Source organism: Bufo bufo, chromosome 9 (assembly GCF_905171765.1).
Source record: "Bufo bufo chromosome 9, aBufBuf1.1, whole genome shotgun sequence".
Classification (NCBI taxonomy): Eukaryota; Metazoa; Chordata; class Amphibia; order Anura; family Bufonidae; genus Bufo; species Bufo bufo.
The window spans coordinates 211678401-211695049 of NC_053397.1; the positions used below are offsets into that span (position 1 = coordinate 211678401).

Consider the following 16649-nt stretch of genomic DNA (forward strand, 5'->3'; position numbering starts at 1 on the left):
TCAGCGCTCCTGCAAGGGACCCGGTACGTCACTGAGTCTAAGAAAACTTCACTTCCGGCGAAGAATTTCCTATAAGAAAACGGGGCTTCAGAAACATGTGGAAAATGTAGGACATGGATGTATGTTATGTGTATGTCTGTCTTGTACTAATGGAACAAAGTCCTCAATCCTGGACAACTCCTTTAACTTCAGCTGATGACGTCTTACTATGCTGGCCCCAAGTATTATAATAATGCCCCTGTGAATAACATTGTGAGTAAAGTCTTTACATTAGACTAGAGAACCATCAGCACGTAGACATCAGATCTATTAGTGACACATGTAGAGAAAAATTTTGCCATTTATTTACAGAAGGATCAAGAATACTAACCAAAATAGATTATGAAAAATCTGTATTGTCTGAACAATACGTAGAACGGACAGAACAATCCTGGCAAAGTGAAGTAGAGCCACTGTGCATCGCTGGAAGTAACAAATTCTTATAAAATTACTGGAGCCAAAGCAGAGTCTTACAGTTTGCAGCTTCCATTGTGGATGGTTCATCGTTCTCAACACCAACATGGGTTCAGCTTTTACCTCTATTTGCAAAACGGGTTTCTGCTTCCTTGGCTGGACGGGCGACTGGCTCCGGGAAAGTGCTTTAATGCAGACCCATTTTAACCCAACCTGAGGGCAGACATTTTTTAGGGGGTGCTGAACCAACAGCTTGTTAATTCACTAGATGCTCACAGGACAAATACTGCATAAACCATATCATTTTGCAATCACATATCCACATAGCGAAGATTTGGTGCTCTGTATCAGAAAACCAGAGAAGTATGAATACATTATCAGCACACGAGTTTGGTTCTATTTAGGTTAAGAAAACAAAATGGAGTCCAAAGTTAGACTTTCATCTCCCGTTAATGGTCATCTTCCACAGGACACAACACGACATCTCTAGTTCTAGTTTCAGTCACAGGCTTGGTTCAGCATGGCTGTGTCCCCTCAGGTGACAGCTCTACTTTGGGTCATGTTTCTCCTCAGAACATTGGCTTTATAGGTCCTCTCTTTGCAGAATCTGACTCCGGTTTCCAGTCTGGTTGAAAAAAGTGAATATTAAAGGTCCGTGCCCAGTTGGCAAAAACTCTTTTCTCCGTGATAAAGCGATGGTGGCTTCCTTTCCGCCCTCGTTCATGGGAGATGTACATAGTGCATTCGTCTGGTCCCAAAGGTTCATAGTAGTGGTAAGGTACTGACGTGTGGTTGGCAGCCCTGTGAAGAAAAAGGTAAGATTACTATAAAATTCCTATATTAACCATCTCATGAACAGTTAGAAGTTAGGCTACGCAAAGATAGACCTAACCCTGGTTTTAGGAGAAGATGATGCCCACTAGATCTTAAAATTTGATTAGGTTCTGATTCGGCCGAAGTGCTCTGAAAAAGCCTCTCTCTCTGCTCCCGAGAATAGAATACGGTGAAATTTGAATTTGTTAGAATCAGAATTTATTTTAAAAATATTTGATCCAAATTTTCAATATTTCAAATCGATTTGCTCATTTCTAATTTCAGTTTATAAACCCCAATTGTGATGGGTTCCCTATAGATGACTTTTGGACTATGAAATGGGTCTCGTTTAACAGGGAGGCGGAGCTAAACTGTTCCCAATGGCATGCAGCAGAATTTTGAAAATAGGGTCATTTAATACCCCTTCACTGGTGCTTTATGCTGGCGGGGGGGGGGGGGCGGAGGATTGCATCGCATTGGTGCCTATGGAGACGTTCGCCATAGCAGTTTTTTCTGGCCAGTACACCGAATGCGATTTAAAAAGACTTTAACTGAAATTCTTGGCAAAAAACGATATTTTTAAAGTGTAACTGTCATATTTTTTTTTATTTGCCAATTTATTAGAGCTAGGCATGTGTATACATAAGTTAGTCTGTCAATGATTGTCAAAAGATCTGTAATTACCTTATAATAACAGCTTTCATTAATGTCCTCTGTCTCTTTCCACTGCTCCCTTAAAAGACAGTTGCTATGGCTCATCTGTCTCCGGCAAAGAAGACAGAGGGGCGGTCCTTCACACTGCATGCCTACATTAGGCTTCAGAGTGAGGAGGCGTGTCTCTCAGAAATCTAATCTGATTGGCCCGGCAGGGAGCTGCTGGCTACAGCAAGTGCGTATGGGAAGTGAGGGAAAGCAGTTTTGTCCTCAGAGAACTGGCAGAGGAGCCATCGTGAGAAGGTCCTCATATTGTAGAGGTTAAAACAGCTATAACTAAGGGAAAAACTCAAATAAAACAGTGGTAAGTGAAGAAACTAAAGATTGCTTTATGCATAATGCTGCAGCAGCAGTAACCTATGCCAAAATTCATTTTTTGATGGCGGTTACACTTTAAAGTTCCTCCACTTTTTCCCACAAACAGGATAGGGGATAAGTGTCCGAACGTTGGGGGTCTAACCACTGGGACAGCTGCAGATGACGAGTAGGGGGTGTCACCGTTCAGATGACCAGCGGTTGCATATGTCTGTTGCTGCTCTATTCAAGTCTATGTGTCTGCCAGACATAGCCGGTTCAGAGCTGTGATTGGATACCATGGAAATAAAGGAAAGTTCTGACAACTCAGGTCCAAAGAAGGAATAAAGCACCATCCCTATGACTGTGGGAAAATGCGCCTTCATATCTTAACTTAACCTCACAGGAAACTACAGAGACAAGAATAATATTCTCTTTATATGTATATTTAAAACACAATCGATTTAATTTCCTCGGGGATTTAAGATATATTGATGTACACGCCTCTGAAAGACGGACTGCCGAACTGTATAATAATATTGAGCCGTAATCATAATCTGGAACCTAAAAAATTTACATCCTGAATCAATATCTGGAGCAAGTGATGAATATACAGCCAGCGAGGCATATAGCAGAATATTAAGACAGAACCAGAGTCTCTTCACACACGAGATCCGAGAACGGAATTCTAATGAGGAAACGTATGCAGAACATCTGTCTGCGCCCCTCATAACCCATTCACCATATTTAATACAAGTGTGCAGTCAGTTCTAGTAGAAAAAAAAAAGAAGAAATGTAAACCAATTGTCAATTACACAGAATGGATCAAGCAGAAATGTTCATACGGTCACAACTAGTGCTACAGAAGGGGAGGGGCTAGCAGTAGGTATTCCAGCTGCTAGTACTACAGAAGGGGCGGGGCTAGCAGTAGGTATTCCAGCTGCTTGTACTACAGAAGGGGAGGGGCTAGCAGTATGTATTCCAGCCAGAAGGGGAGGGGCTAGTGGTAAGTATTCCAGCTGCTAGTGCAGGCAGAAGAGGAAGGGCTAGCGGTAGGTATTCCAGCTGCTAGTGCAACAGAAGGAGAGGGGCTAGCAGTAGGTATTCCAGCCAGAAGGGGAGGGGCTAGTGGTGAGCCAGCTGCTAGTGCAGGCAGAAGGGGAGGGGCTGGTGGTAGGTATTCTAGCCGCTAGTGCAGCCAGAAGGGGAGGGGCTAGTGGTAAGTATTCCAGCTGCTAGTGCAGGCAGAAGAGGAGGGCTAATGGTAGGTACCCCAGCGGCTAGTGCAGAAGAGGAGGGGCTAATGGTAGGTACCCCAGCGGCTAGTGCAGGCAGAAGAGGAGGGGCTAATGGTAGGTACCCCAGCGGCTAGTGCAGGCAGAAGAGGAGGGGCTAATGGTAGGTACCCCAGCGGCTAGTGCAGGCAGACGGGGTTTGTTAGCATGTAATACATTTACCCTGCAGTAGGAGCTACAAGGAAAATGTATGCTCAGCTACAGCTTCCCTTGGGTGAGCACAGTTGATTGAAAACTTTCTGAAGCGGGACCACTAGGGAACATTTTCCATGTAAAAGGGGGATTTCTAAACCTATTAAGAACATGGTCTAGTTTGGTACTTAAGGGGGTTGTTTTCTCCCTGAGGACCTCTAATGCAGACACCCCTCCCCCCAGCATGGCCAGACCTGCGGTGGGAATCATACTTACCTTATTCCTGCTGCTGGGATCCATCACTTTCCTTCAGGCACTGCAGGTCTTGGGTCTCCACGTGTCAGAATCCGGTTAGACGCAAGTCACCTGTCACACATGTAACGTCACTGATTCATATGATGCATGGTTGACACATCACTGCTGCGACCAGTCATTGCCTGCAGCCGCCACGCGACCCACGTCAAAACAGAGGTTGATGCAGCAAGACCTGAGAACTGTGGCGCCCAAGGGGAAGTAATGGAGCCAGAGCCTTGTGGACAGGATAGGGTAAATATAATTCCCACTGTGGGTCTGGCCAGCTGGGGAGGGGTCAGCAGAAAATTGTCCCCAGGGGTTAACAACCCCTTTAACTCATCTTTTTTGTTTTTGTTTGCTTTTTGATCTTCACATTTCAAAAGCCAGAACTTTTTTTTGTTTTTCCATCGACAAAGATGTAGGAGGGTTTGTTTTATGCAGGGCAAGTTCTATTTATTAATCACACCATTTTTGGGGCACATCAGGGTGAATTGTGCAACTGTAAAAAGATTTTAGGAGACAGTATGAAAAAACAACGCAATCCTGCCATTGTTTTTAAGGTTTTATTTTTACGGTGTTCTCTGTACAGTACTAACGGCATTTCAGCTTTATTCTGCTGGGTCAGTATTATCATAGATGCCAAATTTAGTTTTTGTTTTACCATTAAAAAAGGCTTGCTTTGTGTCGCCATATCCTGTCACCCATTACTTTTTTTTTCTGCTATGTGATGGCTCAGACTCGTGGACGTAAGCATACTTGCCTGCTTTGCGGTGCTTGCTCCCAGCTCCTGCGCTTTCTGGCCTCTTCTGCTCCGCTCGGGTCCCTGGATGTAAACTACCAGTTTGACACTGCTGCAGCCAATCGTTGGCCACAGCGGTGACTACTGTAGCTCCCTTTGCGTCATCTCAAATGGTCACGTGATGAGAGCATATCACTACTGCGGTGGCAAACTTAAAGTTTACTTCCAAGGACCCGAGCTGAGCAGACGGGACCGGGAGCCAACATTGGTAAGCAGGTATGTTTCCCTTCGCAGGTCTGCCCAAGGAGGGTGGGGGGTGGCATTAACCCCTTTAAGATGTTAATGAGAGAACTTGGCCATCTTTGCCAGTCCCATAGAAGCCCATGGAGTGGTGGTCATGCATTCACACTACCACTCCTTTCCTATGGGGAACTTCGGGATTCATGTCCTCGGGATCGCTAGGGATCCTGTGGCTAAGTGACAAATGTTATTTATAGGAAAACCCCTTTAAGGTCCTTTTTCGCTCCATCCTTTGACGAGTTAAATTAGTGAAAAACAGAATTACATCTTGAATTTCATCCCAGTCTACGGGTTGTCTGTACTCTACACACTGGGGCCCGTCCTAGACAAAAGTTCAATGACGTCTGCTGTCCACGCCATGAAGATGTATTGCAGGATGCATTAAATCTTCAGCTCTCCCTTCGCCTCTCGTCCACTGGTTCATTGACTTCATAACATTACTTCCAATACCTTTGAGACGTCCTTCGTATGAACAGATAAGATACCCACTTAGTTCCATGGCAGTGATTAGACTGAATTGGTTCTCTCCTAATGAATACTTATGGTTGACAACCATTAAAGTGTTCTAATCCTAGTGAGGCGGCATCCTGAATAAGGATTAATACCGAGATCATGATGGCTCGCAACGCGGCCGGACAACGATTACACCGCCTTCAGTCGATGGCAAACCAATCTCTGTTAACTCACGGTGCATGTTATGTAGGAAATGGAAGTGTGTATTTAGCCCCTGATATAATGACTGGCTGCAGAGTGTAATAAGTAATATATTGATTGAGTCGTTTTTGATAAATGTCATTTCAAGCCTGCGCCTGGCTGCTGAAACGATGGCGTAAAATGAAAATATAAGGATCAAAGAGAAGAGGCCAAGAGGTACAAATCTGATTGAAGTCCAAGTTCTCCATTGTGGCAACCGAAATCTTTCATCTTCCTTGCTTTGGTCAAGGTCATCTATGAACACACTGGAGGTTTTACCCTGTATTGGAGCTGCGGATTTTATGTTGTTTTTACACGTATTTTTATTACAGTTTGGATTTTTTTTTTATAATAAAAGAACAACATAAAAAAGCTGTAAAAGTCTGGCAGCTACAGAGTATCACAGAGTAGGTTGATTCTTAGTGGGGTTGTCCAGTCAATCATTTGGCATGCTACCCCCAGTCACTTTCCCACCGCTCCCCGGGTCCTCGCAGGTCTCTCTTGACACATAAGGTCACTGCTGTGGCCTGTGATTGGCTGAATGGATATTTCCTGTGTGTTGAGAGAGAACAGGAAGCAAGGATCCTGGGGAGCGCCAAAGTCAGAGTGGCGAAGGATCAGTGGAGATTTTTATTTTTTGCATAAAAAAAAGAATAAGACAGACAACTCTCAAATACAAGTATATTGGGTATCAGCATAGCAGTTGCAGTTGTTACCAATTCTTTTAAAGGGGTTTTCCATTATTTTATTTTTTTTAAACGGATGACCCTCAGGATAGGTCATCAGTAGGGATAAGCAAATCGATTTCAGATGAAACATCCCAGGTGTCAGACCCCCATTGATCAAATACTGATGACTAGAGATGAGCGAATCGACTTCGGATGAAACATCCCAAGTCAATTCCCATAAAACTTTGTTTCAATACTGTACGGAGCGAGCGCTCCGTACAGTATTAGAATGTATTGGCTCCGATGAGCCGAAGTTATTACTTTGCGAAGTCTCACGAGACTTCGCATAATAACTTCAGAAATTGATTTAAACAGTAAAAAAACATTTCCAGAACTCGGGTTCGATTCCAAGTGGTAGATTGGAACCGAACCAGAGTTCGGGAAATGTTTTTTTTACAGTAGAAATCAATTTCTGAAGTTATTATGCGAAGTCTCGCGAGACTTCGCAAAGTAATAACTTCGGCTCATCGGAGCCAATACATTCTAATACTGTACGGAGCGCTCGCTCCGTACAGTATTGAAACAAAGTTTTATGGGAATTGACTTGGGATGTTTCATCCGAAGTCGATTCGCTCATCTCTAGTCATCAGTATTTGATCAATGGGGGTCTGACACCTGGGATCCCCGCCAATCAGCTGTTTGAGAAGACAGTAGCGATGCGGCTCACAAGCACAGCGCCGTACATAGAATAGTGGATGTGCTTGGTATTGCAAGCTCAGCCTTATTCACTTGGAACTGAGCTGCGCCTAGGCTACGTGACTGATGAATGGTGGCCTAGAAAGAGGTAACAGCGCTCACTGGGCTCGTCAAACAGCTGATCGGCAGTGGTCCCGGGAGTCGGACTCCCACTGATGTGATATTGATGACCTATCCTGAGGACAGACCATCAATATCAGAATCTCGGGAAACCTCTTTAAAAGTTACCTCCACACAGGCTGTATTATTTTACGATACTAGAATTTTTCCTCTATTATAATTATAATTCACTCCAGAATTCTGGCTTCAAAAAGTTCTAAAATAGGCATATTTATACAAAAAAATTGGACAAAAAAATTAATTTTTACACCCCTTTAATTATTAAAAAAGTAGGTGGGAAACTGGTTGTGATTGGCCCGTCAAAGTGATTTAAGCCACATTTATCAGCTGCAACTTAAAAAAAAAATAAAAAAAATATTGGAAAAATGGTTGCCATCTTACTCCAGTAAAGGGGTGATGTAGAAAAATAAAAGAGTAATATCTCAAGACAGAAGTGTTAGAATTAAAGATGCACCAAATGTATTAAACCGTGCAGATTTGATAAATTTGGTGCAAATTATAACAATGCAAAACTGACTTAAAAAATTCCCCTCGGGATAAAACCCCCCATGGAATTCCAGGAGACTGGAGGTTTACCTGCAGAAATCTGGAGGCACCATCCCGTACACATTGATTGTATCGCAGAGTTCTAACGCAATGGACATGGTGAACCATCCCGTGCTGAGCCAAGTGTTGGAAACTTTCCTGCAAGAAGAAAACGAAAAATACGAAAATACATGTATGAGCTAAAAAAAAAAAAAAATCAGTATATAAACCCTATCAGCACATATCACTGCTACAGGGCGGACATAAGGCTTGGTCAGACCTTGGCATTGAAACGCGTTGTGTGACAGCAAGTGCAATACACTTGAGGTACAGTAGCGCAGGCAAAAGATTTACTAATTTTGCAGCCACAGCATGTATGTATGGTATCCTTATGTGCATGCTATAAGTATGTCAGCCAAGTGGGGGCGCAAGCAAACAGAATATCTGTCATGTCGCAATTGGAGCAATTTGCATTATTTTGGCAGACACTATTGATAAATCTCAATAGTTTAATTATAATGTGTTCAGATCCATAATAATGCTATAAATCACAAGTGGCCCTTGGACTCACTACTGCCACCTATGACTGCCACCTATGCCTGTTCTCATGAAGAAATGGTGGAAGAATAATAAAAAACTGACAACTCTCCGTATTGTTTGTATAACGGAACACTAGTAACGGACATTTCTATCATGAGACTGTCTCCCATAGATAATCTGTTCCCATATGGTTTATTAGGACATGTCTACCTAAAAGGGGCAGAGACATAAATCAGAGGGCCACAATTCCCATTCACAATTCTTATTAATGTGCTACCTCAATTTTGACCTGATTTCAGAATGTAACGGCAAGTTCAGTTTTTCTGACTTGATAAATGATATAATTCTGTCTGCAGCCACCACTAGGGGGAGCTAAATACATATAGATTTATGTAATTGGTAGCAGCATACATCTATTTGCAGCTGGATTTTGGTAACTGCTATCATAGTGTCAAAGCAAGAATAGGCAGCGATCTGGGGCTTTATTCCAGAGGAAAAAGTACCTTTAACCGATATGCAAATGAGCAGTTAAGAGCACGGGGTGGGGGGCGGGCAAGCCACCCTGTGCACCACTGCTCCTCCTCGTTCCTCTGCCAGCTCCTCCCTCTCCTTGATGGACAGGACCAGCTTCCTGCATAGTCATCTCTCCTGGCCAAGTCAGTCAAGGAGTAGAAGGAGCAAGGGTGCACAGAGTGGTTTGAGACCGCCCTCGGAGCACTTGACCGCTTCTAATTTGCATATGGATTAAAAGTACTTTTTCTCTGGAATGAAGCATCGGATCGCTATGGGAAGGGTATTATTACGTTGGATAAATGTGAACTCTTACTGGAGTCCGCTACGTCACATTTTCAGTAACAGAAGTCTCTGTGTAGTGACAAAGGGGTTTAAATCTCTCGATAGAGACACCGGATTCTGAAGATAGAGCCCCTATATTCTGGAAATCATTGGTAGTCCAGGATCACAGACTGCACCAGCATGAACTTCTCCCAAGTAGCGGCAGGGGTGCACCACCAATGGGGCCAGATGAGGCGATTGCCTCGGGCAGCACCAGATAGGAGCAAGAGGGGGGTAGCGGAAGGGCCATGGGCAATGAGCGCTTTCATTGTGGCAAAGGGGTTAGGTTAAGAAATTGGCATGGGGGGGCGCTGTTTCAGTTTTTGCCTCAGGCAGCAGAAAGGCTAGGTGCACCCTGGGTATCGGCGACGGGTCAGAACATTATTTTCACCTTCCATTGCTTGCACTTCAAGGCAAGCTACTTTATAATACATAGGTGTTATTTCTCATTCTCTCCTGTGGAGAATGTCTTGGTTCCAGCATCACGACCTAAAATTACAGAATTTCTACAGCAGCCGCAGGGCCCCTCAGACCAGCGCTGATGGTTCGATGCCAATTCTTACCTCTAATGATATTAAACCTCCGCACGCAAGCCACCTCGGTCCCATCGCTCCCCAAATTACAGGGGTACAGAGAAAAAGACCAAGTTCAGAAGAAAAGCCCGTATTAGCTAATGGTCTGAACACTGTAATTACTCGGTATGAAAGGAATTTTTTCCACATTAGTATCTATATCCATGAAAAAGACTGGGCTAGAACATAACAAATACCACCCATTTGGAGTGAGTGTGGAGCTTTTCAGGCGGCTGAGATCTATAGTTCTATGGGTTCCTGACTTCCACTATGAAGTCATTCTGCCCTAATAGAAAATCTGCATTAGGGTCTGTTTCAGGCTCCTGCGTAGTGTTCATCTACACAGTTACGCTCCTGGCCACCCGCTGCGCTGGGATCTATAGCGCAGCCCCATTCATTTGAAGAAAGGTGGTCAAGAAGGTCTCTGTGCAAGGAGTAAACCAAGGGGTGCACCACCAATGAGGCCAGGTGAGGCGATCACAGCACCAGGTAGGGGCAAGGGGGGGGGGGACAGCGGAAGGGCCATGGGCAATGAGCGCTTTCATTGTGGCAAAGGGGTTAGGTTAACAAATTTGCATTGGGGAAGGGGGGGGGGGCGTTTTAGTTTTCGCCTCAGGCAGCAAATAAGGCTAGGTGCGCCCCTGAGTAAACCCAAGGGGAGAAGTCCCTTCATTTTAGTGATCGGCAGGGGTCTCAGAGGTTGGACCCCCACCCATCATAATTTTACAGAATATGCTTGTTTCCTTTTACCGTCATGGTGTATCAATTTCTTGTTAAAAGGGTATTTTCATCTGGGCAATATGACATATCAATAGGATATTTCATAAATGTCTGATTGGTGCAGGTCCCACCTCTGAGACCCGCTCCTATCTCAAGAAGGATGCCTGCATGTGAACAGAGAGCATGTGTCACAGGTAATGGGGAAGGGGAAAAACCAGATAACACACAGAAGGAAATAGACCGGAGTCTAGGCCTCAAAGCTAAGGGAGAGGGATGGTGACCTCCTAGGAATCCCTAGACCTCTCCCTGACTTCTGCCAATATGAGTAGACCCTGAAGGGGGAAATACTCATACAACTGAACCTTAGCCCTGGAGACCCTGGAAATCCCTAGGAGTGGTGGCAGGGAATGAGACTACTGGTTCCTTCCCAGATGAAGGAACCAGCGTCTCCCTGAGGCCTAGAAAACAACAAACACAAGCGAACAACAAAATGCACTTAGCTTAAAGAAGAATGGGGGAGCAGGAGATCCAAAGGAACAACACACCAGCTCAACCAACTCCAGCAGTAAATATCAACCGCATGGTAAGCAGTTAGTCAGAACTAAATAGAGCCTCAGTAATGACCACAAGCTGCACCTGACAAGAGGTGTGGTCATTACCAAACAAAAACACTGCAAGGAGAAAACAGAGAGACTGTCAGATACCCTCACGTGCCGCCAGTCTCTCAGATCTTCTCACCTCTGTCATGGGAGGGACTGTGACAGTATGCTGCTCGTGTGCAAAGTCCTCGCTATTCACTGCTATGGCCAAACAAGCGGGTGTGTTCAAATTCCCTGCAGTACCCCCGCAGGTGAAATGATGCACTGCAAGGTGCCGATAGATATCAATACACCGTGATGCGTGGACATGCTGGGTCCTCCAGGGCAAGAGAAGTTCTTTGTAACTAGTTGGGAGACTCCTCTCTGTTAAAGAGGTTATCTGATTCTTTGTAAATGATGACCTATCCTCTGGATACGTCATCAGCATCTAGTCCGACACCCAGGACCCCTGCCGATCAGCTGTTTGAGAACGCCTTGGTGCTCCTGTGAGAGCCTAAACCTTCCTGGTGCTTACCCTAGGCCACTGACGTCATCATGACCATCAGTCATGTGGCCTAGGCACAACTCAGCCCTATTCAAGTTAATGGGGCTCAGTTCGACCTAGGCCACATGACCGATGGTCGTGACATCAGTGGCCTATGGTAAGCATCAAGAAGGCTCTGGCACTCGGCTTTCTCAAATAGCTGGCCGGTGGAAGTCCTGGATAACTGATATATAGGTTTCCTAAAAGAGACAGCCCTTTATATGACTCCCTTAGATCCCCTTCCATATAATAAATCCAAATGAAATGATAGAGATATAATATAGTAGTGCCGATCACACTGCAACGTCACGTTATTTCCTGAGCTGCAATACCAGACATAGCCTATAGACAAGAGTGGCGCTGTTCTCTCTAAGCTCACACAACCACTGGATCAGAAATCAGTAAATGCTTAAAAATTCCTTTGTTAGTCCTGAACCTGGCAAATGTAATATGTTTTATTGGGGGGACCCATTTTTTTGGGGGGGCGCATCTTTACGTTTAATTGATGCTCATCTAATGCCCCTTATACACATGTGCATCTACAGAAACTGCAGTGTGCAGCATCTTTTGATTTCTGCCTCTTCTTCCCCAGGTCAGGCCTAACATGAGTATAAATATTAAAGGCCATTGATTTATTGACTGCGGAGCTTGGAGTTTGCATACATTGTGGGACTAAGGAGATCATAAAGAGTCAATGTCAGCAGAAGACATCATCATAAGCCGTGACAAGTACAGCTTTTGTCATTGGCTTGGAAAACGTCCTCTTTATAAGGAACATTGTGCCGTGCGGCCTTAAATGCCTTAGATCTAAATTTCGTCCCTCTCCTCCTTGTTTATTATATCGGCGCCATGTTTCCTCTCTTTCTAATCAGTCGTACGTCAGAGTTGACAACCGTAGCACTCAACTGAATCAGTCATCTGTATGACTCAACCAGAATGCTTTATAGGGTGGCACGAAAATATCAGATCGCCTTAAAAGACAGTCAATGTTGTTTTGTACACTGCCCTTTGTTTTTCAAAATAATATCCTACATAGTGTCAGGATGCATCACCAGGTGCTGAGCATTCTTGTCTGCTTCACACTGCTCTACTTGTGAGACATGCACATGTATTCTTGTCTGCTTCACACGGCTCTGCTTGTGAGACATGCGCATGCGTTCTTGTCTGCTTTACACTGCTCTGCTTGTGAGACATGCACATGTATTCTTGTCTGCTTCACACTGCTCTACTTGTGAGACATGCACATGTATTCTTGTCTGCTTCACACGGCTCTGCTTGTGAGACATGCGCATGCGTTCTTGTCTGCTTTACACTGCTCTGCTTGTGAGACATGCGCATGCGTTCTTGTCTGCTTCACACGGCTCTGCTTGTGAGTCATGCACATGTGTTCTTGTCTGCTTCACACTGCTCTACTTGTGAGACATGCACATGCGTTCTTGTCTGCTTCACACGGCTCTGCTTGTGAGACATGCACATGTGTTCTTGTCTGCTTCACACTGCTCTACTTGTGAGACATGCGCATGCGTTCTTGTCTGCTTTACACTGCTCTGCTTGTGAGTCAAGCGAATGTGTTCTTGTCTGCTTCACACGGCTCTGCTTGTGAGACATGCACATGTATTCTTGTCTGCTTCACACTGCTCTACTCGTGAGTCAAGCACATGCATTCTTGTCTGCTTCACACGGCTCTGCTTGTGAGACATGCACATGTATTCTTGTCTGCTTCACACGGCTCTGCTTGTGAGACATGCGCATGCGTTCTTGTCTGCTTTACACTGCTCTGCTTGTGAGACATGCGCATGCGTTCTTGTCTGCTTCACACGGCTCTGCTTGTGAGTCATGCACATGTGTTCTTGTCTGCTTCACACTGCTCTACTTGTGAGACATGCGCATGCGTTCTTGTCTGCTTCACACGGCTCTGCTTGTGAGACATGCACATGTGTTCTTGTCTGCTTCACACTGCTCTACTTGTGAGACATGCGCATGCGTTCTTGTCTGCTTTACACTGCTCTGCTTGTGAGTCAAGCGAATGTGTTCTTGTCTGCTTCACACGGCTCTGCTTGTGAGACATGCACATGTGTTCTTGTCTGCTTCACACTGCTCTACTTGTGAGACATGCGCATGCGTTCTTGTCTGCTTTACACTGCTCTGCTTGTGAGTCAAGCGAATGTGTTCTTGTCTGCTTCACACGGCTCTGCTTGTGAGACATGCACATGTATTCTTGTCTGCTTCACACTGCTCTACTTGTGAGACATGCACATGCGTTCTTGTCTGCTTCACACTGCTCTACTCGTGAGTCAAGCACATGCATTCTTGTCTGCTTCACACTGCTCTGCTCATGAGACTTGCGCATGCGTTCTTGTCTGCTTCACACTGCTCTACTTGTGAGACATGCACATGCGTTCTTGTCTGCTTCACACTGCTCTACTTGTGAGACATGCACATGCGTTCTTGTCTGCTTCACACTGCTCTACTTGTGAGACATGCACATGCGTTCTTGTCTGCTTCACACTGCTCTGCTTGCGAGACATGCGCATGTATTCTTCTCTGCTTCACACTGCTCTGCTCGTGAGTCAAGCACATGCATTCTTGTCTGCTTCACACTGCTCTGCTCACGAGTCAAGCGCATGCGTTCTTGTCTGCTTCACACTGCTCTGCTCGCGAGTCAAGTGCATGCGTTCCTGTCTGCGTCACACTGCTCTGCTCGTGAGACATGCACATGCGTTCTGCGTTCCTGTCTGCTTCACACTGCTCTGCTCGTGAGCCGTATATATGCCTATGCGCCTGCTCTCAGCTTCTTATAGGGCCCGTGCTAACTACCTGACTGCAACCATTGGGCTTCATAGTAAAGGTCCTTCCTACATCACTCTGGGCCTGAGTAGCACAGGTGTGCGCTTCTTCTAGCTCCATACGGTTTCTACGTAGCTTGTATTCCTGACCTAGTTATCATATCTGCTATCTGTCTTGACCTACGTTTATGACTGATCTCTTCCTAATTTGACCCTTGCTTTTCGATTTGTAAGTAGAGGACATAAATAGTTCTCTTCCAATGTTTTAAACGTGACCTTAATATCTGATACCCAGGACAGGTCTGTTTGGGCTATTTGAACCTCATCACCTCAGAGCTGGGATTTACTGCCTCATGTGAACATGGACCCTGGTTAAAGGGGTTGTCTGCTTTAGAGAACCTGATCAGAGAATCAGCTGTAAACCTTGGAGGTAGTGTTTAATTTCTCTGCGGCGCCACCACAGGGGGAAAAAAAAGTACTACACTGATCTCATTGAATGCGATGGGCTGTCCATGTAATGCATGGTCATGTGTGGTCCTCCAAAGTGACAGACGCTCTTTGTAGCTAATAAATAAGAGCCCAGAATGGAGTATTTTAATTGAAATTAGTTTTCTAAACTTCACAGTCCTTTTAAGGGGGAATCAGAAAGTTAGAAGTCTACACTTGGAGCTCAGGGCAATCATCAGATTCATAAAGTGCCCATCTGACACCACCAATAACTAACACTTAAAGGGGTTGTCCCATTAATACAACATAACCCCGATCCATAGGATAGGGAATGAGCGTCTGGTCGGCTTTGAGGTCCGATGAGTGAGGTCCCGCCAATAGAGAACAAAGGCCCATGCTCCCCATTTGCTACTTCTTTCATCTCTATGGGACGGAGATAGCTGAACCTGTGTATTCGACTATCTCCTGCAGCCCCACAGAGCAGCAGTGTGCATACATGACAGCCACTCCATTCATATGGGGGAGCACAGGTCCCAGATCTCTTGATCAGTGGTTGAACCCCCACTGACACCCATCAGCTCTCCCCTATAAGTAGTCTTGATGGGAGAACCCCTTTAACCTAAGCAACATGGCACATGCTTTAGCGCGTCTTCCCCTTTAATAGTTTCCCATACATCCATCTCCATTTGGGATCCATAATTAAAATGCTGTCGTGTGAACTCCCCTCGAATAGTAATGAAAGTCGAGACAAAATTTAAAATACAAAAACAGGACTGAAAATCTGCGCTTCATGGTTAGCGATGGGTGAAGAGCTGCGACACGGTTCAGATCATTCGCACGTTGCGTCGTTCTGTTGCTCGTTATCCGTTATCCACTTATCTGACAAGAAAAATTCTTCTCGAATAACCAACGTCGTCGAGTGAAATGTCATCATTTACAGGAACGGGTCTGCTCCTCGGCCATTCCTTTCCTTAGGAGATTTATTAACCCTGTGACTTCTTCGCACTCTTCGTTGGAAAGTAGACGTTGTGAGTTCTATGATCAACATCTTAAAGAAATCGCCCGTGATTTGAAGAACAAAAAACAGCGCTGCTCCTGTCCCCAGCTTATCTATGGAATATCAGCTTAGCCCCATTCAAGTCAATGGAGCTGAGCTGCAGTACCAGAGACAACCTGTGGACAGGAGTGGCACTGTTTTTCAAAGAAAGCAGCCATGTTTTCTCTAACTCTTGAACACCTCCTTTTAAAAGGAGTTTTCTGGGATGCCAATAGACTTACCTTTAATTAAGAAGAGTACTTATGATAGAAGCAGACCACGGTACTGCTACATGGCCAGAGATGATAGGGGGCCCGGTGCTGAGCTTCTTTTTTTACATGAATACATGGCATTTTTCACCAGAGGGAGTTCAGAGCAAACTGATTTTACAGCTGCCATTGAGTTCAATGGTCTAAGAGACCATTCACATGAACGTATTTTGGGTCTGCAATCCAAACTGCATTTTTCGCGGATCAGATGTGGACCCATTCATTTCAATGGGGCTGCAAGAGCTGCGCACAGCACACCGTGTTCGATCCACATCCGTATGTCCATTCCGCGGCCCCGCAAAAAAGATGGGACACGTCCTATTCTTGTTCGTTTTGTAGGCAAGAATAGGCATTTCTAAAATAGGGCGGGACATGCTGATCCGCAAAATGCAGAACACACACGGCCAGTATCCGTGTTTTGCAGACCGCAAAACCGATATGATCGCGTGAATGTCCCCTTATACTGAGGTACGTGCTGACATTATTTTTAAGACAACCCGTTAGGCCTTCTATGGAGTTGGCCCTGG

At 45.1% G+C, this 16649-nt stretch overlaps 1 protein-coding gene across 1 annotated transcript in view; it reads right to left on the bottom strand.

The window, feature by feature from the left end:
* Positions 1–328: 328 nt before the first annotated feature.
* The window catches only part of ST6GALNAC5 (ST6 N-acetylgalactosaminide alpha-2,6-sialyltransferase 5), a 109542-nt gene continuing 93221 nt past the window's right edge, over positions 329–16649 (bottom strand). The window contains exons 4-5 of the mRNA XM_040407314.1: positions 7848–7955; positions 329–1254 (exon numbers count right to left, since the gene is read on the bottom strand). Coding sequence (XP_040263248.1) covers positions 1023–1254; positions 7848–7955 — 340 coding nt within the window. The 3' untranslated portion in view covers positions 329–1022. The remainder of the gene's footprint in view (positions 1255–7847; positions 7956–16649) is intronic.